This window comes from Artemia franciscana, chromosome 8 (assembly GCF_032884065.1).
Source record: "Artemia franciscana chromosome 8, ASM3288406v1, whole genome shotgun sequence".
NCBI classification, from domain to species: Eukaryota; Metazoa; Arthropoda; class Branchiopoda; order Anostraca; family Artemiidae; genus Artemia; species Artemia franciscana.
In genome coordinates, this window is record NC_088870.1 from 7,221,258 (window position 1) to 7,247,639 (window position 26,382).

General features: G+C 32.2%; 1 protein-coding gene across 1 annotated transcript in view; it reads left to right on the forward strand.

The window, feature by feature from the left end:
* Positions 1-26,382, forward strand: part of LOC136029918 (uncharacterized) — a 67,404-nt gene that overhangs the window by 36,215 nt on the left and 4,807 nt on the right. The window contains exons 7-9 of the mRNA XM_065708444.1: positions 18,375-18,547; positions 20,160-20,300; positions 24,743-24,881. Of these exons, the coding sequence (XP_065564516.1) occupies positions 18,375-18,547; positions 20,160-20,300; positions 24,743-24,881 (453 nt within the window). The remainder of the gene's footprint in view (positions 1-18,374; positions 18,548-20,159; positions 20,301-24,742; positions 24,882-26,382) is intronic.

Genomic DNA, 26,382 nt, shown 5'->3' on the forward strand with positions numbered 1-26,382 from the left:
AAAGAGACGACAAAAATGCTTCATCAATAAAATACTTCACCAATAGCTGTTATATTACGTATAGTAGCAGGAAGTCATAATGATGCTTCAACAATGAAATACTTCACCAATAGCTGTTATATTAGGTGCAGCAGCAGGAAGTTATAATGATGCTTCAAAAATAAAATAATTCACCAATAGCTGTTATATTACCTGCAGCAGCAGGAAGTCATAATGATGTTTCAACAATAAAATACTTCACCAATAGCTGTTATATTACGTGCAGCAGCAGGAAGTCATAACGATGCTTCAACAATAAAAAACTTCACCAATAGCTGTTATATTACCTGCAACACGAGGAGGCCATAATGATGCTTCAACAATAAAATACTTCACCAATAGCTATTATATTACGTACAGCAGCAGGAAGTCATAACGATGCTTCAACAATAAAATACTTCACCAATAGCTGTTATATTACCTGCAACACCAAGAAGTAATAATGATGCTCCAACAATAAAATACTTCACCAATAGCTGTTATATTATGTGCAGCAGCAGCACGTCATAATGATGCTCAAGGGCACCTTTTCTATCATTGATTTCTTGCTTTGCCACAAATTCAATCAGGATTTTGATGCTTGTTCAAAAACAATGAATTTCTTTCGAAGAGCGTTATATGTATCAAAACTTCAAATATCTGCATAACTCGGACCTAACTTTTAGTCTCTGCTCTTTCCCAAAGCGGGGAAAGGTAATAGACATGTGGTTATGCCACAGCTCAATAGAACCTCACTACAATTTGCTAGTTTGCTAGTTTGCTTCAGTGCTGCTAGTTTGGCATGTCATACTTTTAGGTTATACACAACGGTATCAAGACAGAGTTGTCGTAGTTTTTTTCATTTGTTTGTAAAGAAGATCTAAGATTGTCTGTAGTATGGCTCTTGCTCAAGTCTTTGCCAAATGAAAAAAAAGTATAGTTAGATTTTTCAAATACTGGTTTAGACGAGGCTTTGCGTTTATAAAATCAAGTAGTATGAATGTCAACTTCTGGTTGTCTTCCCATGTCCCCTTTGTCTCCTCAGGGGCGTTTTGAAGTTATCATTACTTAAGTGTTCAAACAGTTAGTGGTAACGAACTGTAGTAAGGAGCGACCCAGCTCAATAGTTTCCGAAACTCTAAAAAATGGAACTTTGATACCAGTATATACATTAAAAGAATCAGATTTTTATGCTGATTTTAAAGTTATAATTTTCATCTAGTTCAGTGTTACCAATCAAAGCTTACGAGCGTGAGAAAATTTCCATTATTTTCGAAAAAGGGGATAAGTACCCCCTAAATGTCATAGAATCTTAATGAAAATCACACATTAGATTCAGCGTATCAGAGAACCTCACTGTAGAGGTTTCAAGCTCCTATTTGTAATTAAATAAAAAAAAACAAGTTTTTTTTAACTGAAAGTAAGGAGCGACATTAAAACTTAAAACGAACAGAAATTACTCCGTGTATGAAAAGGGCTATTCCTCCCCTCAACGTCCCGCTCTTTACGCTCAGTTAAAAAAACTTGTTTTTTATTTAATTTCTGAACGTTTTTGAATTAATGCATGTTTTTATTTTGGCTCTCCGCAAATGAATAATTAAAACGAAATTTAGGTATTAATTTTTTTTTTGTAAATGGATTTCTATTAGTTTTGATCAGACGATTTTGAGAAAAAGCGTGGAAGAGGAGGCCTAGTTGCCCTCCAATTTTTCGGTTACTTAAAAAGGCAACTAGAATTTTCAATTTTTAACGAACGTTTTTATTATTAAAAAATATACATAACTTACAAATTAACTTACGTAACGAACTTCTATATTCGTATATTTTTTTATGTATATGAGGGGGTTTGCCTTCTTATTAATACCTCACTCTTTACACTAAAGCTTTAATTTTGTCTCAATTCTTTAAGATTGACCCCTGAATCACAAAGGCTGTAGAATAAATAGTTGAAATTCCTAAAAATACTTTAGCGTAGAGAGCGAGCTGTTAAAAAGAGATGGACCCTCCATATGCGTAATAATCTCTGTTTGTTTTCGGTTTTAATGCTGGTCCCTACTTTCAGTTGAAAAAACTTATTCATATTTATTTTTTCATTTTTTTTTTTAAATAATGCTAGAAAATCCTGCGCCCCTTCATGGAATTTCTCTTCTTTCATGACAAATTCCTCCAAGAGAAGATCCTCCCACATAGCCTCCTCCCCTCACCCCCTCCCCCCCAACCGAAAAATCATCCCGAAAAGGTCTGTACACTTCCAAATAATCATTACTGTATGTAAACGGTGGTCAAAGTTTGTAACTTGCAGCCTCTCCACTGGGGGCTTTGGGGAGTAAGTCAGCCCCAAAGACACAGTTATTATGTTTTTCGACTATGTTGAACCAAATTGCTATCTCACAATTTTGTTCCGTTGACTTTGGAAAAAAATTAACGTGGGAGGGGGCCTAAGTGCCCTCCAATTCTTTGGTCACTTAAAAAGGGCACTAGAACTTTTCGCTAGAGGCACAAGGCCTCTAGCGAAATTTTAGGACCACGTGGTCGATACGACTACCCCTTGTTTTGGGAAAAAACAAAAACAAAAAACAAACAAACAAACAAGTAAACACGTACCTGTGATCGGTCTTCTGGCAAAAAATAGGAAGCTCCACATTTTTGCAGATAAGAGCTTGATACTTCTACAGCAGGGTTCTCTGATACGCTGAATGCGATGGTGTCATTTTCGTTAAGATCGTATGACTTTTATGGGGTGTTTCCCCCTATTTTCCAAAACAAGGCAAATTTTCTCAGGCTCGTAACTTTTGATGAGTAAAACTAAATTTGATGAAACTTTTATATTTGAAATAAGCATAAAAATCTGATTCTTTTGATATATCTATTGGTATCAAAATTCCGTTTTTAGAGTTTCGTTTACTATTGGGCCGGGTCGCTCCTTACTACAGTTCGTTACCACGAACTGAAAATGTGGAATTTTGTATTTTTGGCCAGAAGAAAGATCACAGATGCGTGTTTATTCGTTTTTTTTTGTTTATTGTTGTTTTTGTCGTAAGGGGTGATCGTATCGACCTAGTTGTCCGAGAAAGTCGTGAGAGGGTTTTATAGAAATTAAAAGTTCTAATGCCCTTTCCAAGTGACCGAAAAATTGGAGGTTTTCCCACTCCCACTGCTCAGCATATTGAACATTTTCAACTTTTCTGCATAGTCGAAAAACGTTATAACTATATCTTTGACGAGGGCTTAATCCCCCACAGCCACCGGAGGAAGGGCTGCAAGTTATTAACTTTGCCCATTGTTCTCATAAAATATTGGCTATGAAGTATACTGAAGTATACTGACGTATTCAGGGGGATCTTTCCTGGTGTTTGGGGGGTTTGGGAAGGGGTTTACGCGAGAGGATCTTTCCACGGGGGAACTTATCATGGGGGAAGAGAATTTATGAAGGGGGCGCTGGATTTTCCAGCATTATTTTTTTTTTAAAATGAGAAATAAAATAAAATAAAAGTTTTTTCAAATGAAAGTAAGGAGCAAGATTAAAACCTGAAATGAACAGAAATTGTCACGTATATGAGGGTTTTGGTCCCCTCCTCAATACCTCGATCTTTACGCTAAAGTATTTTTAGTAATTTCGAAAGAACCACTTATTCTAATTAAACGGTCTTTGTGATTCAGGGGTCATTCTTAAAGAATTGGAACAAAATTCGAACTTAGGTGTAAACAGCAAAGTATTTACGAGGGGATGAACCCACCCCCCTATATCTGTAATAAAAATTAATAAACATAGAAGTTTGTTACGTAAGGTAATATAAGTTACTTATATATATTACTAATAAAAACATTCGTAAACAAAATTAAAACTTCTAGTGACCTTTTTAAGTAACCAGAAAAATTAGAGGGCAATTAGGGCACTTCCCTCACCCTTTTTCTTAAAATTGCCCGATCGAAACTTTGAGAAGGCCATTTAACCAAAAAAAGCAAAACTAATATGCATATGTCGTTTTAATTATTCATGTACGGTGAGCCAAAATCAAAACCTGCATTAATTCAAAATGTTCAAAAATTAAATAAAAAAGTCCTTTTAACCGTAAGTAAGGAGCAAAATTAAAACTTAAAGCGAACAGAAGTCATTACGTATATAGGGGGTTCGTCCCCTCCTCAATACCTCGCTCTTTACGCTAAAGTATTCTTAGTATTTTCAAAAGAGCTATCTATTCTAATTAAACGGCCTTTGTGATTCAGGGGTCATTCTTAAAGAATTGGAGCAATATTCGAACTTTAGTGTAAAGAGCGAGGTATTGACGAGGGGCTGAAATTAATCACATACCTAATAAAAATAAACGCCAAAATTAATTTGCAAATTTTGTTTTAATTATTCTTTTACGGTGAGCCAAAATCAAAACCTGCATTAATTCAAAAACGCTCAGAAATTAAATAAAAAAAAAAGTTTGCTTTAACTGAAAGTAGGGAGCGAAATTAAAACTTAAAGCGAACAGAAATTATTCCTTATATGAAAGGGACTATCCCTTCCTCAATGCCCATCTCTTTACGCTAAAGTTTGATTCTTTCTTACAACTCTAGTTTTCAAAACCATAAAAAAGTTTAGTGTGAAGAGAGGGGCGTTGAGGAGGGGACAGCCCCTTTCATGTAAGGAATAATTTCTGTTTGTTTTAAGTTTTAATGTCGCTCCTTACTTTCCGTTATAAAAATTGTTATTTATTTATTTAATTAATGTAAAAGAGTGGGAATTAGATTCCCAAAGATCTGCTATTCTTAGAAGTCTAACTGAACCTAGGCTCGACACCCCCTCTACCATCAAAAATGAGCCTTTGACTTGCAAACTTCATCGTAAAAAATCACGTACATTGACTACCTCCTCTAAAGAGCAAAGAATATTTCACCGGCTCGTTAACCGGTCACGTAATACTCTTAACCCCATGAATTGTTAAATCCTCACCACTCCCCTCCGCAAAATTCCTTTTGGATCTGAGTTCTGGTCTTTATTCTTATTTGAATATCTATTCGTGTGTCTTCTCCGTCTTTGTGGCATTAAATATGATGGGTATTGACTTCAAAATATAGTAGGACTATGTCTTAATGGCCAGATATGACCTCAGAATTTTTCAGAATCTGGCCTCTATTCTTTTTCTGTCTCCTTGGTTAGCAATGGAAATAACAAGTACTGGCTCTAACCTGTGCTGGCCCGTATGTCTTCGCTGGAAATCCATGAAAACTCTCATTGTTTGCAATTTTTCAGATTTTACCTCGGTAGAAGTCGTTAAATACTTTGATAAAAGCTTATAAAAGAAAAGAAGATCTTCTCGAATCAATTTCCTTATTTTTTTTATCTCTGGTAGTAGTATAGTATATGTGTGCTCTGGAGCACTGGTCAAATCAATTAAATTTACCCCCTTTTCAATCGAATTTGCACTATTTTAAACTAAAATTTCCAGCATTTTCAATTTTCAATCCCTAAATTCAAACTGAAAACAGGTTCTTAGAAATCAAATTTGGTCTAATTTTTAATATTTTTCACAATGTGAATATGTGTTCTAAGCCACACCTAGATCACCCCGTCAATTTATTTAATTTTCAATTGAATTCGCACCATTTTAAATGGAGATTTATAACATTATACAATAAGCTTTAAGATCAAAACAGGCCTTGTGAAATAAGAATCTGATGAATTTGTTAAATAAGAGTTAAAATTAGAGTTTGATGAATTTTTGAAATAAGATTTTGATTATATTCTATTTTTCCTTTACTACTGATAAAGTGTAATAATTTAATATTAAGTGGATAGTTCGATATTAATATATGAATATTTTATACTATCTTTATCTTTTTCTTTTAATATCCTTTTAAAATCATACCTTTATCTAATTTTAAAAATTTCTTTTCAAAGACGAATGCCTTAGAATCAAAACGCTTAGGTGCAATTAGATCAACCATTTCACCTTTAGAATCAATAATGATAAAGAATGTCTTCCCATATTTAGTTGTAAGACATTTCATTCCTTTAATCCTGTATTCCGTTTCAACGTCTAAATCTTCTTTCCTAGTAGTTCGATTATATTTATTTTAAAATTTCATTTTGCTTAATAGTTTCTTCATTTCTTGGTAAATAATTTCATTAAAGAAATTTTCAAATCGAAAATGATATATACATTAATATATAATTTGATACAAATGCCTTCCATGATTGCTTTTCTTTCTGAAAATGTGACGTAATAAATGTTATATGGATTAGCAGGTACTGGATCTAATAAAAGTTTAATTTCTATTTCAGCAGTTGATCCACTTCGATTCATGATTTGAAACATCAAAATAAAATAAAGGATATACTATTTTAAAATCATTGTAATCTAAAATTGTTCCAATATCAACATTTTTATGCTTATATACTAACTTAAAAATTGTTTCTAAGTGTTAGCATAAGCTTCATTAGCACCACTGAAATCAAATTTAAAATCATCTTGTGGATATTTATATCCATTTACTCTCACTTCAATTCTATGAGTGTTCATATGGTTAAATACCATGTGGTTTGATGTATAACTGTTATCTTCTTCAGAATTCCTTAACACAACAAGAATTTTATGTTTATTATAGCCTTTACTGACTATCTTCCATGTTAATTGTTTTTTCCTTTTATTATCTCATTTATATACATTACACATTTCCCATCTTAATTCAAATGAGCTGCTCTTTCCTAATCCAACTTTTAATTTTTCTGCCTTATTCGTTAATCCAGCGTCTAATTGAGTCTACAAGGGTAAATTGGGATGTAATACTGGTAACATCCAGGATAAATGCATTAACTTTACTTTAAAATTTTGAGCTCCAGATTTTATAATCATATAGAAAACTCGTTTTTTTATCATATAATTTGATTTGTAACGCCTCTAAAAACACGATTAATATTTTGAAAAAATCAAAATAATCATGATAATGGTAAATACACACTAACCACGTGACTTTCTTTTGTTTTGTTAAATCTTTTAAGTAAACCACTATTTAACGTATTATTTCATTTTGTTGCAATGGTTCCACCACCTGCTGCAACAAGTGTAAAAGTGTTTTAAAACTCATCTTCTACTTTAAATGAATCAATGGTTTGGGTTTTATCTATATACCAAAACATATTAGTTGCTGCACTTCGACTATAGTTATGATTTTAACAGCAGTCGTTATACCTACATAATCAATAATTTCCAATGATTTTCCATTGATAATATATTCAGGATTTCTAAACAAATTCGCCCATGAGGCCTCCAGATGTCTTATGACTTACTTGGTTTTAAGTTTTAAATTTAATTGTGTCTCAAAATGGTGTGCGGAGGATGGAAATGGTATCGTACGGCACGGGATTAGTTTTTGTTGTTGTTTGTTTTTTGTTTTTATTTTTAATTTTTGTGCAGATTTAATGTTGCTTAAAGGTAGCTCAATTGCATTCGAGTTATACTCTCAGCCTTGAGTTACCTAATATTTTGTATATATTGGTTATGTTAAAAGAACCTTGAACCTTGAAGAACCTTGAACCTTGTTAAAGTAGCTTCATCATTAATTCGTATATTTGTTCCATCCAGTATTATTTTCACTTTTGCATATAGATAACTATCACTTGGAAGAATCCAAGATTCCACATCTTTGGAAATACAACTATAATTTAATTGTTGAGGTACATTCACATTATTTTCTCAGATTTCTGTAAAATCATATTTGGTTGTTGAATCATCAACAATAGGCTTTTCAAATATTTCCCAATAAAAAGCAACAACTTGATTCACTGCCTTTATATACTGAAAAAATATTAAATAATCTATAAAAGATTTTCAAACAGTGGAGGCTGATATTCGTTTGTCACTGAGGTTGTCAACAAGAGAATCAGCGGGAATTTAGTTTAAGTCACTTCCTTAAAATTATTGCATCCAATAAGCCTTTCCTCTGTTCATCAATATGTTTATTGAAATATTTCTTATTATTTGAAACTATATCTTTTAGAGATTCTCATCATTGAAATCTCTTTGATTATAATCTATCCAATATTTTCAATATTCAATCGCTTTATTTTTAAATAATTCCAGTGAATGTTGAATTACACCGTTACACATGGAACGAGCTTCATCTCTTATATTTTTATGGACATCTTGAATAATTTAGAATTGAAGATATTTTAAAGCAACTACCAATCCCGCTACCATATTGTCTTGTACACAATAACTGTTTCTTATTGATCAACATTTATTATAGATAAAATTCTTTCGAGATGTAATTGGTAGAGATAGTGTTAAAAAAGATTGGAATATTGACATTTAAAATTTATTTATAAATAAGAAAAAACAAGGGAAGTTCCAGATATCCCAGAATATATGTTTAAAGAAGAAAAACGATAATAGTCAGAGTATTCAATGGATTAGAGAAAATTCCTTTACGGCTAATATTTCAATAAATGCAAATGGAGCTTATTTTTGACCTCTTTGATTCTACTGTTAGACATTAAAAAATGAATGGTAGAGATAGTTACAGAGTTCAATTTAAAACTTTTTGTAATATTTTGCTCTCAGTTAGATAATGAAGAACTAAAACCTATTCATCATCATAGGTACTCCTGGATTTTTAATAAAAATAGTGCCGTCGAAAAAAGCCACTAAATAGTAATTGCAGGAATATGCAAACGTTAGTCATAGATCAAGCTTACAATTTGAAAGAGTCGATAGAATTGATTATCGAATGACATGATTACCAAATTATGATTGCCTGAATTCGCGTGAATTTCCCGAATTTACAAAAAATAAAAAAAGGTTGCATTAATATAAATAATAATGATAATAAATGTTTTCTTTGGTCAATGCTTGCTTATCTTCATCCAGATACAAATCATGTAGACAGAATATCACACTATCAAAAATATGAAAATGAGTTCAATTTTAAAAGTATTACTAATTTTCCAATGGATTTCAAGATATTTATAGATTTGAATACAAATGTAATATTAAAATTTGTGTATTTGAAATAAGTGAAAATAAACTGGTTAGAGCTCATATTTCTAATAGTAAGATCAATGGAAAAACTGCTACATATGTGATTAATTTACACTATTTTGATAATAATTATGTTTCAATTAATGATTTAAGTAGATTATTGAAAACTCAACGTACTAAACATATATCAAAAATTTATCTTTGTGCCTACTTTGGAAGATATTTTACAGAACAGCTAAAGTTTGGAGAACATTCTAAAAAGGATAACTGTGAAGTTCCTGACATCATTGTGCCAAAAACAGGATCTAAAATTGAATTTAAAAATATAGCTAAACAAATGAAAATACCATACTGTATTATAGCTGATTTAGCATCGTATAATGATGAATCTAAACAAAATTAAGGTAAAAATAGAATTAAAATCGCAGGGCAGAAGCCGTTTGCTTCTGGATTCCAAGTATGTTGTTCTTTTGATACAACACAAAACAAATATTACGAATAGTTTGGTAAAGATGGTAATGTGGACTTTGTAACTACCATAACAAAATTGTGTACAGAAATAGCCAATAAATATGACAATAGACAGGGAGATCATGGTTATACACAAGAACAAGTAAGAAACAAACAGAACAATACTACTATTAAAAGTTGTCATATTTATGAACAGTAAACAGCAGATAATAATTTTCATTTAGATCACGACCATATGACTGGTAACATATGTTGATTTGCTTATGCAGGATAATAAAAACTTTAGAATTCCTGAAAATATCTCTACAGTAATACATAATCTCTCAAAGTATGACTCTCATTTATTTCTTAGAGAATCAGTACCTGATAATTGTATTTTTAATTCAGCGGAGAATTTTGTATCATTTTAAAAGACAACAAATGTTAATGAAACCAATACGAAATGCGTTTCATAAATTCACTCTGTTTTATGGCTTCATCGTTAGATAGGCTTTCGGAAAATTTAGCTAAATGTGAATGTAAAGTAAATTGCAATTGTTTAATAAATGATTATAAGTGTACTTCTGATGTATTTGAAAATACTGAAGAATTCAAAGAAATAATAAAGAAAGTTATTTATCACTATGAATATATTGATAACTATTAAAAAATAAATGATACAAAATTACCTTCAATAGGCAAGTTCTATTTTAGATTAACAGGGAAAATATTTCTGAAGAAGAAAATATAAGAGCGAAATCTGTTTGGAAATTATTTAAGAGTGAAACACTTTAAGATTACACCAATTTATAACTAAAAAGCTATGTTTTAATTTATCAGGTGTCGTTGAAAATTTTGAAATATATGTTAAAACAATTAGAAACTCGATCCACTGCATTTCTTCTCAGGACCAGGACTAGCATGGGAAGCTTTTCTCAAACACTCTAAAGCTAAAATTCTATTATTTTCTGACGAAGATATGTATACCTTTATTGAAAAAGTAACAAGAGGAGGTGTATCTCAATGTGTGAAAAGAGATGCTAAAGTAAAAAGTAAATATATGAAGAACTTTAATCAAACAAAACCATTAAATTATTTAATGTATTTAGATGCTAATGATTTATATGGTTGGGCAATGTCTCAAAATTTACCCGGAAAAGACTATCTTAATGAATATACCCGAGTATTAAAAAGAAAACAATACCTCAGACTATTACCAACAATTGAAATATTACGTTTAATGAGAAATAAATAATCATAATGTAGGAGCCATTTACGAAGTTTTATTTAGAATGTCCAAAGGATAAAGATTTACCACTAGGTCCTGAACATTTTCAATATAAATTAAGTACAACTTTGAATAATAAAATAAATTATGTTTTGCATTATAAGAATTTATAATTTAATTTAAAACATGGCTTAGTGTTGAAAAAAGTACATGGAATACTAGCATTTACTCAATCCCCCTATTTAAGAGAATAAATCAATCATAATACTAAATTACGACAAAAGGGAACGAACGAGTTCGAAAAAAATTTTTTTTAACTCAAGAATAAGGTGTTTTTTGGGAAAACCATGGGAAATTTTAGAAAAAGAGCAAGTATTGAAATAATTATTATGAGGAACAAAGACAAAAAATAATTAAAAAACGTAACTTTAGATCGGAAATAATTTTTGGCGAGAATTTCCTGGTAGCCAGATTGGCCAAGTCAAATATCTAGGTAAACCTATTTATATTGGATTCGCTGAATCAGAGTTATCTAAGTTACTGATGTATGAATTTCATTAAGAATACATGAAACCAAATTTTAAAGATAAAATAAGATTAAAGAATTGTAAAGACGTATCATTTGGGAATGCGGAAAGCTTATCAAAAACTCAGTATACTTTAAGAGTAAATAAACATAGAATGTTTTTAGAAAAACGAAATAAAAGAGTTTTAGAAGTAACAATTTACTAGCACCTCAATGGCCGTTTCAATTATTAATGTCTGGTAACTCTGGATGTGGTGAAAGGAATTTACACTTGAACTTCAATTATTATTATTTATAATTTCAAAAAATGTATCTGTATGCTAAAATTCCAGAAAAAGGTAAATATAAAGATTGAATGATTAATATGAATGTCTTGGAAGAAAAAAAATGAGATGGATAGTTTAATTGCGAGTAACGATAAAATCTATATAATGGATGTAAATGACCTAAATCCCAAATGTCCAAATTTAGTTGATTTTTTAACAGAAAAATATCAGAAAAATTGGAAATTTATTCAGGAAAGGGAGAAAACAAAAAACGCCAATAATCTATTTTTCTCAGAGCTATTTTGATACACCTAAAATTATACCATCAAACTGTAACTATTTTGCATTTTTCAAGTGATGTAATCCAAAAGAAATGAATAGAATAGGACAAAACCATGCACCTGACTCGAAACAGAAAAATTTATCAAATACTAATAAATTTGATACTGATAAAATGAAACTGATAAATTGATACTGATAAATGATAAATACTTGATAAATTATTTGATCCTTGATAAACTATTTGATACTTGATACTTGATACTGATAAATGAAGCAACTAAGAATCATGGATTTTTACTAACTGATATGAAAGCAAATGATCTCAAAATGAAAAAAAAAACAAACAAAATGATCAACAAAATGATCTCTCAAGTACAGAAAGAACTTGGATATTCGCTTAATAAAATTTGTGTATACTAAATGAACAAGTTTTGAAGGTTAGGAAGTATTTATCGGAAGTATACAAGTAATGAAGGCAGATTTCTGGATGATAATGGTAATTTCGATTTACAATCGAATCGGTCAACAAATTTAAACGAATCGGTCAACCGATTTAAAATCGGTCAACAAAACAAGGTGATGCAAAATCAGAGAAAGATGCTTTGAATTTACAAAATGTTGAAATTATTTTAAACGATTTCGTGGGTGAAGTTGTCAACCAACAAATTCTTACAAATGAGTATTTAAGTGAGAATATTAATAGGTTAACTAAAATTTTCAATCACCTGACAATATATTGACTAAAGTTGATGACAAAGGATTATTTGTAAAAAAATACCTTGAGAGTAACATAAGAAGATATTAATGCAGAATATAGAAAAATTAGTAATGTTGCAAACCCAAAAAATGGTTCAGATGCAGTTAATTTTTTAACTTTATTGGTATACTCGAAGGGCTCTATGTAGTTTTCTGAACGCTTAGAGAGTTTCGAAAATGTTATAATAAATATACCTGAAAAAGATCCTGATGAAGCGTTTCAAAAGAGAATGAAAGGAAGCTTGAAGTAAAAATTCTATGGCGTTTTCTGAAAAGAGTGTCAAGAAAATCTTTACCTTGGAATTTCTTCTATAAAGATAATTATTTACTAAAGGGAAGAGTATACAATCCAATTATAAGAAGTTCATAAACAAAAAATAAAACGTGTTTTGATGCAAAACAAAATGTAAAATGGGAGTAACGCATACAAAAGTGAATGAACGAGAACCTGTTAAACTATTACTTCATAAAACACAGGTGACTAAGATTGAAACATAAAAAAATAAAAACAAAGAATGAGATATTAATTTGTCCTACAAATAACTACTTGAAAATCATCCGAGATTATCGTTCTTATCGCTTCTTGATAGATTTGAAATCAATAAAAATGCTGACTTTATTGAATACACAATTCATTTATCCCCTCTTCAAAAAGTAAACATGAACAGATGTTTTAAGAAAAAACTAAATTGTTGAGTTCGAATAGAAACTACTATTGTTGGTAAACAGCCTGTTAAATTATTGCTTAAAAGAAAACAAATTGAACAAATTCAGCAAAAAAAAAGAATAAAAGATTTTTTCACATAATTATTTCATATATCAACTAATTCTAAATGGTTGTTTACTTCCATTTTTAATGTTATTAGAAGCCGCAATAGGTAAAGCTGCTCTAACAAGAGGTGTAGCTGCATTTGGTACATGTGCTGGAAAGCAAATTGTTGATAAAATTACTAATTCTTCAAACACTAAAGGTAAAGGTTTAACTTTACCAGGGACTCAACGAAAGGTCGAGGTTTAAAATTACCAGGTACACAGAAAATTGTTGGATCCAGATCGGAAGTGGTTGTTGAAGCTCCCAAAAAAAGTGGTAGACCAAAGAAAATATAACTAGAAGTGGTTAAAGTACCTAAACAGCCTGGAAGACCCAAAAAAGTTGCTGAAGCAAATTTCACAATTCAAAGAATGCTCGCTACCAAAAAAACGGGGAACGTTAATGCTCAGATTAGTTCATATTTCTTATTTTTGAGGCGTTTTCTTCTCGAGATAACTTACTAAGTAAAGTAAAGAAAAAATGTGGTGTAATCAATTATAACTGTATGGGATCTCCCGGGACGTATTAGATGTGTTATTTCAATTAAATAAAAAAAAACAAGTTTTTTTTTAACTGAAAGTAAGGAGCGACATTAAAACTTAAAACGAACAGAAATTACTTCGTATATGAAAGGGGCTGCTTCCTCATCAACGCCCCGCTCTTTACGCTAAAGTTTGACTCTTCCTCTCAACTCTTCTTTTTAAAACAGTAAAAAACTTTAGCGTGAAGAGCGGGGCGTTGATGAGGAAAAAGCCCCTTTCATATACGAAGTAATTTCTGTTCGTTTTAAGTTTTAATGTCGCTCCTTACTTTCAGTTGAAAAAACTTGTTTTTTTATTTAATTTCCGAACGTTTTTGAATCAGTGCATGTTTTGATTTTGGCTCTCTGCAGAGAAATAATTAAAACGAAATTTGCATTTTTTTTGGCTAAATTGCTTTCTCATAATTTTGATCGAATGATTTTGAGAAAAAAGAGCGGGGGAGGAATCCTAGTTGCCCTCCAATTTTTTGGCTAATTAAAAAGGCAACTAGAACTTTTAATTTTTTACGAATCTTTTTATTAGTAAAAGATATACGTAACTTATAAACTAGCTTACGTAAAGAATTTTTTATTCTCATGTTTTTATTACATATATGAGAGGGTTCGCCCCCTCGTCAGTACCTCTCTCTTTACACTAAATCTTAAATTTTGTCCCAATTCATTAAGAATGACCCCTGAATCACAAAAGGTGTAGAATAAATAGTTGACATTACTAAAAATACTTTAGCGTAAAGAGCGAGGTATTAGGAGGAGGTGATCCCCTCATATGGGTAATAATTTCTGTTCATTTTAAGTTTTAATGCTGCTCCTTACTTCCAGCTGAAAAAAACTTTTCATATTTATTTTTTCATTTTTTTTAAATAATGCTAGTAAATCCTGCGCTCCCTTCATAGAAATTTTCTTCCCCCATGACAAATTCCTCGATGGAAAGTTCCCCCAGTATATCCCCCTCTTCTCAACCCCTCCCCCCAATCAAAAAATCCTCCTGAAAACACCTGTACACTTCCCAATAACCATTACTATATGTAAGCACTGGTCAAAGTTTGTAAATTCTAGCCCCTCCCGCGGGGACTGTGGAGGAGTAAGTCGTTTCCAAAGACATAGTTACAAGGTTTTTTGACTACGCTGAATAAAATGGCTATCTCAAAATTTTTATCCGTTGACTTTGGGAAAATAATTAGCGTTGGAGGGGGCCTAGGTGCCCTCCAATTTTTTTGGTCACTTAAAAAGGGCACTAGAACTTTTCATTTCCGTTAGAATGAGCCCTCTCGCAACATTCTAGGACAACTGGGTCGATACGATCACCCCTGGGAAAAAAAAAACAAACAAACAAATAAACACGCATCTGTGATCTGCCTTCTGGCAAAAAATACAAAATTCCACATTTTTGTAGATAGGAGCTTGAAACTTCTATAGTAGGGTTCTCTGATAAACTGAATCTGATGGTGTAATTTTCGTTAAGATTCTATTACTTTTAGGGGGTGTTTCCCCCTATTTTCTAGAATAACACAAATTTTCTCAGGCCGGGTCGCTCCTTACTACAGTTAGTTACCACGAACTGTTTGATAATCCCAAGTACTCAGTTTGTAGAATTTTATGATTCTTATTTTATAATCTCTTTTTTTCAAAGCAACAGCGGAAGCAAATCTCCTTGACCTTTTCGGTTCCGGTTTATTAGATTTATCTGACATATCAGGTGGACAGAGGTCAAAGCTCTTATGTGAAATGAGATTTACTTTATTTGACCGCTGTAAATTTTCATAAAGTATCATACATTTTTGTTCTTTACCATATGTTTCAGGGCTGAGTGAAAAACTTACAAGAATTTTACAAAACAGTGGTTTAAAGGTAGCTTTAAGAGGTAGCAATACTTTGGTTAGTATTTTTTTTTATTCTGGAAACGATTGAACTTCCGTAAAGCAGCAAAGTGGGGCTTATAAAATCCCATATACTTGTGGAAGCTCTTATGTGGGACGTACTAACCAGAATTTGATAGTGAGATTACTGCAACATCATGATTCTATTTCATTACCTTTAAAGCAAAATTCCAAACTTGAAGATTTCACGTCGGCTCTGTCGGAACATATTTTTAATTATCGAAATCATTTTATTTTGTTTGAGAATGTTTCTTTGATTTCTAGGGACCAAGGTTTAAATCAAATTATCGACTTTGGATTGAATTCAATTTATGATATTCTACTGAGGCCAAATAAAGTAAATCTCATTTCACCTAAGAGATTTGACCTCTTTCCACCTGATATGTCTGATAAATCTAATGAAACGGAACCGAAAAGGTCAAGGAGATTTGCTTCCGCTGTTGCATGGAAAAAAATAAGAGCAATGAACTATATGTAATTAATTTATTGGGTATAAATTTTGTTTGTTTTTATTAATGTCTTTTGGTTTTACTGCTGATGACGGACACAGTATATTTGTTCGAAATATCCTGTAAAATCTTTTTATATTTGTTTTACTGTCAATTAAAAGGTTTCATCTCTATTTTGAACTGTTATATTTTCGTCATGGAAAGGTATTGTGGTCTTCGAAGTTATCTTCTCCTTGATCTGGGCATGTTGTCCGATCGTATTGACATCATCAATTATTACACCAGGTAATAGTAAGAGTCTAACCGTTGGTTCGAAACCGATGATCAGTCAATCGCTTTACCAACTCGGTCATGCTGGCCTGGAAGGGGGTTTTGTACAATTTTTTTGTGTTTCATTTGACAGGCTTCTTACGTGTGCTTTGAGTTCTTTCCAGAATTCTTTCATCGAATAAAGGATTCTTGGGAAGAAAGCCAGAAGTAATTAAAAGAAAAGCTATTTCTGATTAAGAAAATTATTCTAATGAAATTAGCAACCAATAAATGAAGAAACTATTAAGCGAAATGAAAATGGAAAATACATTTAATCAAATTATTAGGAAGGAAGATTTAGACACTGGAATGGAATACACGATTAAAGGAACGAAACGTGTTACAACTAAATATGGAAATAAACTCGTTATCATTATTGATTTTAAAGGTAAAATGGTTGATATATTTGCACCTAAGCGTTTTGATTCTAAGGCAGTCGACTTTGAAAAGAAATTTAAAAAATTAGATAAAGGTATGATTTAAATAAAGGTTATTGAAAGAAAAACTAAAGATAATATAATTATTTAAATGTTAATATCGAACTATCCACTAAATATTAAGTTGTTACATTTTATCAGTAGTGTAGGAAAAATGGAATATAATTATACCCCTTTTTACAATTTCCCATCGTGATCTTTAAGGTCATGATAGGAAATTGTAAAAATGGGATAAATTGATGGGATGATCTAGGTTTGGCCTAGAACCCGTGTTACATTGTGAAAAAGTATAAAAATGAGACCAAACTTGATTTCCAAGGACCTGTTTTCATTTTGAATGTAGGGATAGAAAATTGTGAAAATACTGGAAATTTTCGATTGAAAAGGGTTAAATTGAATTGATTTGATGAGTGTTCCAAAACATACATTTTCTATATTATTTCTGGTGCTAATGTGTAAAATAATAATTAGTCATTCCGCTGAGGAGGAAAACCGTTCTTTTGTCACGCATTTACACGGAAAACAATGTTGATGGTGATTATTACCATCATATAGCTAATTTTGGGAGGTGACCTAAATGGACTTATTTTTATTCATCTTTTACGTAATCCGATGTATTAATAAAAATGATTAAAATGATTAATGAAAACAGAAAAAAAATTTTAAACAGAGAGAACGAAGAAGAAAATGGAGCTTATGGTTCAGAACAATAGATTTCTATCGGAAAGTCTATTATCGAAACGAATAATTTTGAAAGTTAGTTACTGAAGCATCTATTTCTTAACAAATTTCATAACCACTATAACGTCTTGTTATGTATGTATTTCGGTTTGAAATTGGGTATTTTAAGAGTGTTTGTATGTGCGGTCATATCTTCTAGCATCAACTTCCAAATTTAACTAGGTTTTCTTCTAATATTTTCTTTCAAGTCTCTGTTTTCTTTTAGGTTTTCTGCTAAGTCTAGTTTTTTTCTTCTAGATTTTTATCCTAGGGTTTTCTTTTAAGTCTAGATTTTGTTTTAGGTTTTTCTTCTATGGTTTCTTCTAAGTCTAGGTTTTCTTCTAGGTTTCTAGGTTTTCCTTCTAGGTTTCTAGGTTTCTTCTAGTATTACCTCGGTAGTTTTTTGAGTTTCTGTCTTTGATGGAATTTGTGACCCTTAAGTCTTTTTTTTAACAATGCAGCTTGTGTGCATGTAAAGTTTTATTTTTTAAATTTATTCTTTGATTATTTTTATTTTTTAATCTCAAGTTTTGTTTACTTTTATATTTTAGGTTTATTCTTAGTTTTAACCTAACAATTTATCATATACCCTCTTATTTTAGCAAATAATTTCAATCTAATTTTCAGCATGACAGTAGCAACTTCTGTAGAAAGCTAGTAAGTCAACCTTGAAACTAGGAAGTATTCTGAAAAAATTCGCAAGAATAATTTTTCTTTTTCAAAATGGTTTTTCAGGTTATGGTTTGACAGAAACATCTCCTGTAACTCACTTATCTCCTTTGCAAAATGCTGAAATTGGATCCTGTGGAAAGCCAGTAAGCCGCACAGAGGTCAAGGTGGTTGACCTTGAAACTGGGAACGCTCTTGGGCCCAATGAAGAAGGGGAACTTTGTGTAAAAGGACCGCAAGTAAAAGATTCCATCTATTTTTAGATTGTACTAGGTTGAGGTTGCAAACCTTGGCATGGTAATACTTAACACATCTGGCTGTAAGCTATATAAATGTATACCTAATACTTTATTGGTCTGTAATGATTCAAAATGGGCAATGCAACTTTTGTCCGATTAAGATTGGTCACCTAGGTTTATAAGTTCAGGCTCTAAACCGGTCAGGCACTAAACCAGGCTCTATCTAAACTGGCCTATGAATCGGTTTAGTTTCCTCTTATTACTCGTAGGAGACGCGAGAAGACTGGGTCTTTCAATCATTAACATTATCAATCTTGTGGCTACTACAGATTAAACAATCTGAATTTGATGTTTAATGAAAGCTAAAATTCAAAATTGTTTATTGCAAAGTTTAACTAATGGTTTAGTATTGTTTTGCGTGAAAGGATGATTTTAAAACAGTGTTTTACAGTCTTGATAGAGTTATTCAGATGATTCACAATTGGTTTTAGAATCTAATAATCCAAAATTGATTATCAGTGAAAGCTGAAATAAAATTTTTGGTGTACAGGATGATTAAGCTCTAATCCTTATTTTATAAATGATATAAATATTTTTTGCATTAATTTCATCTCTTTCATTATTTTCTTTTTGAAATTCTCTTATTTATGTGGTACTTCATTAGAAAATTCCAATATTGCATTTTCTGAATTTAATTTATTGATTTATATATTTCAATAAATTTGTTTGTCCTTTAGTTGAAGTGTTTTAATATTTTCCTAAAGGCTCTATAAATGCCTTAGTTCATTTCAAGTACCAATGAACAAAATCGACCTGATTTAGTTCTTGCTTATTACTTGCTCCCAGGTTTGTCTTGAAAAGTGGTTCCCAATCTTTTTCAAATCATCTACCCCTTAAAGAATATTTTCATAGTGAGGTACACCCTATAAAAATTAAAAGAAAAAGAACATTGAAACCTTACTAAATATAACCTGGATACATTTTTCACATGATTTCAAAGTAACAGGACATTCGGATTGTTATTTAAAAAGCAATTTAGCATGAACATTTATGAACAGAAAACTTAACTAGGCCGCTAATGCAACCATGATATCTACAACAGGCTCATATACGGATAAGGTATTTAGTCTTTGAATCAATGCCATAAGTAAAATTCTGGCCTGTGAAATATTCACCAACACAAATTGATTCCCAAGTATTGCCTACTAATACTATGTGTCCGTATCTTTTGGAAGATTCGTATTGTAGATAAAAAAACTATTGTTTCAAGCTTTTATCTTTTCTAATTAAAAAAACAACAACAAACAAACAAATGCGTCTATACTTAAATCTTTATCATAATTGGTCAATCGCAAGCTTTAATCTTGAAAGCTGAGAACGCTCAGCTTCACAAGCTACGAGGAAGATCCATAACTGGTGCTGGTGGTGGCATAATTTTAATTTTGTCCACAAGCGTCACTGTAATGTGACCCAGAAATTAGTTTGATAAAAATAACCATTTTATTGACCATTTATTGACAGGGTTGCCATTAGCAACAAAACCCGACTGACCGCCAAATGGTACGGTGACCCTCAAGGATCTCCTTTGCTTACTAAAGAGTAAATTTTATAGATTATGAAGGGCTACTTCAAAAATCCAGCAGCAACGACGAACATGATTGATGATGATGGATGGCTGCACACTGGTGATGTTGCCAAATATGATGCAGAAAAAAGGTTTTACATCGTTGATCGACTGAAAGAGCTGATAAAGGTAGCAAAATATGGTTTTATAAAGCACAATATTGAAAAAAAATCGTTAAGAATATCCTAATACCCAAGCTTGTTGTTTATGTTCAAAAAAGTTGTTTTTTCAGAGGTTGGATTTAGAATTTGAAATTATGAACTATGAGCTATATTTACACATTTGTATCTATGAAAGACATATTCAATTAATATACCAACATCACGATCACTTTAACAACTATATTTACAACTATAAAGGGGAGATTTAATCAATAAATATACCATACAATGACAAAACTACTTTAAAAAGTCCTCCCTGTAGATTGAATGTGAGATTTAATTTATATACAAGAGAAAATGACAAACTAGTTTAATAGCTACTTTTGAAATATAAAGAATAGGGTAAATTTCTTTTTTAAATAAACTTGAAATTTAATTTAACAGCCTCATTAGTATCTATGAAACTTAGATTTAATTAAAATTGTACAAAACAAAATGGCAGTGCTAGTGTAACAGCCATAATTTTAAACATGATGGAATTGCTTAAATGACACTTAAGAAAACTACAAACTAGTTTGGACATGCAAGGACACCTCAAGTTGTTAGAATTAGATCTTTATTTTCAATGGGCCAAACGCTTGGAATAATTTGCACGAATCTTTGAAAAAGTCTTGTGTGATTTCTGTGGAGATCTTAAAATAAATTTGTCACCGGTTGTATGATTTCCAAAGAATAGTTAAATTGAATGTTATTCGCTCTCAAGTTCCCCGTAAAAAATAATTAAAAAAGGGAAAAGTTGTTACATCTTTTTTTGTTGGATGGAAACAGGGGCTTTTGAGTGTGTTGGTGGGTGTAATGAGTTGTTGTTAGGAAGGGTTGTTGCAACCAGGAGCCGAGCAAGCGCAGAACTTTTCTTTCTTTCTTTTCTTTTCCTGTCCTCGCTTATAACCGTGGGCTTTCAAATGATGATACTCGTCTGTCTGTTGACATAAAGTGAAATTTTTAGTTATTTTTTTTTTCAATTTTTGTAGTCCCTTCCTATTTTCCCGGAACCAAAATTGTATCGAGGAAATATAAAGTTTTTACCTTGAATAGTTTAGCTGTAGATTCAACGGAATGACGTGTTGATAAAAGGACAGACTTGCCCTTGATTTACAAGCACAAATTAGCAAAAGAGTTGGCTCCAATGCTGTTTTTGCCTCCTTTGCTTGTGTAGGACTTAGGCCAACCTGAACGGGAAAGAGTCAAGGGTCGTCTATGTTTACAAATAATTTCAAATCTTATTGAAAATTTCGGTAAATTTCAGAATAACACATTAATTCATGGATGTGGTGATAAATGTTCAGTTTCAGATATGCTAGAGCAGGGGTCTCCAAACTTTTCAATGTAAGGGCCATATTATATATTTCCCATATTTATGCGGGCCGAAGGGATAAAAAATGAGAGAGAAAAAAAAACAAATCAGTGCCAATAATTTAATTTCCTCAAATATTTAAGTATAAACATAAAAAAATTAAAACATATCTTGTTTGAAAAACTCAGGGTAAACTAAATAGACTCCTGCCTTTAGTTTTATGCAATAAAATTAGTGTGACGAATGATACTGTCGTTTTGACTTTAAAATTTCATTAAAATCAGGTTATAGATTAGATGAGCCAATTGTAAGAATAGACTTCAAATGATCATCAGACAAATTTGCTTGATAGTTAGATTCACATACTTCATTTGGAAAATGTTTGTTCACACAGGTATGTTGTACCAAAAATGGACACAAAACTACAAGCAAACTTTATCAAATTTGGAAACTGATCTGGCTGCAGACATTTATAAAACCCAATCAGATTTCCTTCTCTACACTTATCTTTCAGCCTGTCATCTGCTTGGAGATCAATAATTTCCATTTGAAATAGAGTTGGAAGATTTTCAGTATTGTGGTCAAATGGATTATGAAAGAGCCTGATTACATTTTTTTTGGCATCAAGGTCAGCAAATCGCTCCCGAAACTGCTTTTTCAAATCTGAATTTAATTCATTTGCAAATGAAGAAGGAAATTCAACTTTACTTTCTGGATGAAATTTTTTACAACATGGAAAATGAGCAAAATCTTAACTTTCACCTGGCTTTCAAGTAGCGCAAGTTTTGCTCTGAATGCCTTGACATGAACAAAGTAGTCACTGATCAAATTTGTTTTGCTTTGCAATTTCAGATTCAAGTGATTAATATGACCTGTCATATCTGTAAAAAAATACCAATTTCCAAATCCATTCACAAACTGATAATAACGGCTGAGCATTTTTCTCTGTGAGAAATAAATCAATTTGTGATCTGAGCTCCAAGAAATGCAGCAAAATCTTTCCACAACTAAGCCATTTAACTGCTGTATAATAAGGCAAGTCAACAAACTCCGAATCAATTTCTTTCAAGAAATCATGGAACTGGCGATGGTTGAGTGCATGAGATCAAATGAAATTAACCGGAGAAACAACTGGTTTCATGACACAAGACATATCAACATATTTTAGGCACAATGCTTGTTGATGGATAAGGCAATGCAGAAAAATGGGTTTTGAGAATCCTCCAACTTCGCAAGCAGTTGTAATTTGCCCAACCAAACCCCGTTTCGTCCCAGACATATTCTTTCCTCCATCAATTGTCACACACTGCACTTGTTTCCATTCCAGGTTATATTCTGCTATAGTTTTACTTACTTCATTGAAAAAGTCTTTTCCAGTTGTTGTGCTGTGCATGCTATGAACTGATGCTGATTCTTGGGTCACATTAAATTCACTATCAACACCACAAATGAATACTAAGAGCTGAGAGGTAACACACATCAGTTGATTCATCCAAAGCAAGAGAATACTAGCAAAAGCTTTTTGTTTTTTCCTTTATTTGCCGAATTATGTCGCCTCCTAAATCTTCAATTCTACGAGCAACAGTATTTGACCCAAGACTTATCATTTTGAAGAGGTTTACTTTTCTGGACATACCTCTTCTGCTACTTCCACTATACACTCTTTTATGATACTACCATCAGTGAAAGGTTTTCCTTTTTTTTGCCAACACACAGGCAACTTTGTAACCGGCTGTAGTTGAAGTTTCATTTTCAGATTTTTTCTTACTGAAAACAGCTTGTTGAGAATGCAGACTGTGCTGAAATGATTCAAACTTTTTAGTGCGTTCTGCTCATGTGATGTGAGAAAAACTTGAGCCATGTTTAGGTTCATAGTGCCGACAAATATTGTATTCCTTCAGAACAGCAACACTGTCTCTACATATGAGGTATAAAGAGCCTTTATCATTTGCTTTCACAAAAAAGTACTTTATTTTCCATTCGTCATTGAACTGACGACACTCACTGTCTACTTTTCTTTTTTTTTGCATTTTCCCTGTCTAAAAACATAAGGGTAAAACGAATGAAATAAATTCTACAGGAAAAACAGCTTGTATTTGGTGTTTAAAAGCACACGAATCCTCCATAGCGAATGGTTCGTTGTGAAGGCGGCCGCTCTGCTTACATGTGAATGCCCAACCGCGCCGTTGAGCTCCATTCCGCTCGGCTCTGCTTGTAGTGCGAAAGCATCCTAACCACACACCACGCAGCCGATGACAACACTGTTCGCAACACGTCATCAGTGATCAAACCCTATCAACACCTCAGTTCACTCACCCCACGCTCTATCTCACATTACCGCACAAAATACAACGAAGCCCCACTCACCCTCCACCCCTTCAATATACAGTCATACACAGCTGATTGGTTGTAATGCACAACACATACCTACCAGTACTAGTATCTGTGATTCACACAATCGAGAGAGGGAAACTGACTCGGGCTGAGCCACCTGAGCGCCACCAGTCAAAAGCCCCAGCTTTGAGCCCCAGCTACGATGTCAGTCGTACGATATTTTTTTTTTCAAGGTCACCACACGGGGATTTGTTTGGCGGGGCGGATGAAATTATTGGGCGGGCCGGATGTGGCCCGCGGGCCATAGTTTGGAGACCCCTGTGCTAGAGCATTGAATTTTGGCAAATGTCGAAAATTGAGTTCCCAAATTTATCTTGAACTGGTAAGATGAGTATGTCGACCTAAGCTGTTGTCTTGAAGTAGTTTACAGTGGGGCAGTTCATTACATAGAGTTCCTCTAATTTTAAAATTAGTTTGCAATTTTGATGTTTTATTTATTTTTCATTTACCTTCCATTCAATTTTCACATAGCGATTACTAGTGGCTTTTTATTATGATACTTCATTATGTTGCCCTTTCAGAATTATGTTGGTACCATCCTAGCGTTATCATTAATATCCTTCGAACTTACTTCAAAAGGGACTCCAAACCTCGGTACATTTTCCTAGGAGGAGGTTGAGGTTTCAGAAAAATTTTGCCTGAAAAACATCATATGATTGCTTGAGAACAAAAAAAGTACTTGTGACACCTCACAATAATCACTTATTATAAATACTCTTAAGGTAAAAGGCCTTCAAGTTGCTCCCAGCGAGCTTGAAGATTTGCTGCGATCTCACCCCCAGATTGACGATGTTGCTGTGATTGGTGTACCTGACGAAAGGACTGGAGAAGCACCAAAAGCCTATGTTGTGGTTAAACCAGGTAAATCTTTGTTAAATCAGATGTAAAATGGTTTGCTTGCTTTACCTGTGAATAAAAAAGTGTGATTTTTTTCCGTCTGTTAAACTCCTCACAAAAATTTTCCTCATCTTTTTGACACAGATAATACGCAGCAATGGCCTGCTTGCGTTTTTAGTACCAGAAATACGTTTGCTCATAGCCTAATTGAATTGGGATTAAATGTGAGAGTGCATTTCAAACCTAAAATTTATAGGCCATGAAAAAATTAAAAATATTAAAATGATTTTTAAAATTTTTGTTTTTTCCTTAGCCTCTTAAAAAACTAACAAAACTTTTGCGCTGTGGAATGAATCAAAGTATCCTAAAGACGTAATCCCTTCAAATGAAAGTTGCCTGGTTTTGCATTATGTATGAGCAATCACTTTGCAAATGACATTTTTATCTGTTATGACATTTTATCTTTGACATTTTATCATGCAAATGAATCAAAGTATCCTAAAGACGTAATCCCTTCAAATGAAAGTTGCCTGGTTTTGCATTATGTATGAGCAATCACTTTGCAAATGACATTTTTATCTGTTATGACATTTTATCTTTGACATTTTATCATGCAAATGAATCAAAGTATCCTAAAGACGTAATCCCTTCAAATGAAAGTTGCCTGGTTTTGCATTATGTATGAGCAATCACTTTGCAAATGACATTTTTATCTGTTATGACATTTTATCATGCAAATGAATCAAAGTATCCTAAAGACGTAATCCCTTCAAATGAAAGTTGCCTGGTTTTGCATTATGTATGAGCAATCACTTTGCAAATGACTTTTTTATCTGTCTAGCTACCTAGACATGTGGGAAGCTTGAATACCAAAATATGGACAGCATGGTCTGATTTATGCTAGCATGGTCTAAATTACCAAATTTAATACTGAAGTAAAACCTACTGCACGGATAGTCCAGAGACAATATATAACACAAGTTGGAAAAGATTATTGATTGATTGAAAAGTTATGCTGTTGAAGTGTCATTTATATCAAATAATTAGACAGTAAATTTTTTATTAAACGATCTTAAATTTATATGCTTCTTAATTTATAAAAAAAAAACTTTTACCACGCTGACCGATGGTCTGCGTAGCGCAGGTACCGATCTCCAATTCTCTGCCTTCGGCCGAAATTGCAATGAGTGATTGATGGCAAATCATCCGACACTTCCCGTTCCATGGCTGAGGTCAGATAATATTTGTCTAAGCTTATATTACGGTTTTTATTATTATAATATTTATGACAATATTACATTATTATTTAGAGTTTGTTATTGTTTATTTATATATTGTTGCGTTATTTATTATTATGTTTCTGTTTACTTTTATTTATCTTTTTGCTAAACATTTAAAGATACCTTTTCCAAGTCATAAAAAGATATCTTAGATTAAGATACCTTTGACTTTCCATTAGTACAAATTCTAACTTGCCTAAGGTACGTTCACGTTAGATGACTTTATAAACCCATCAATATTATGT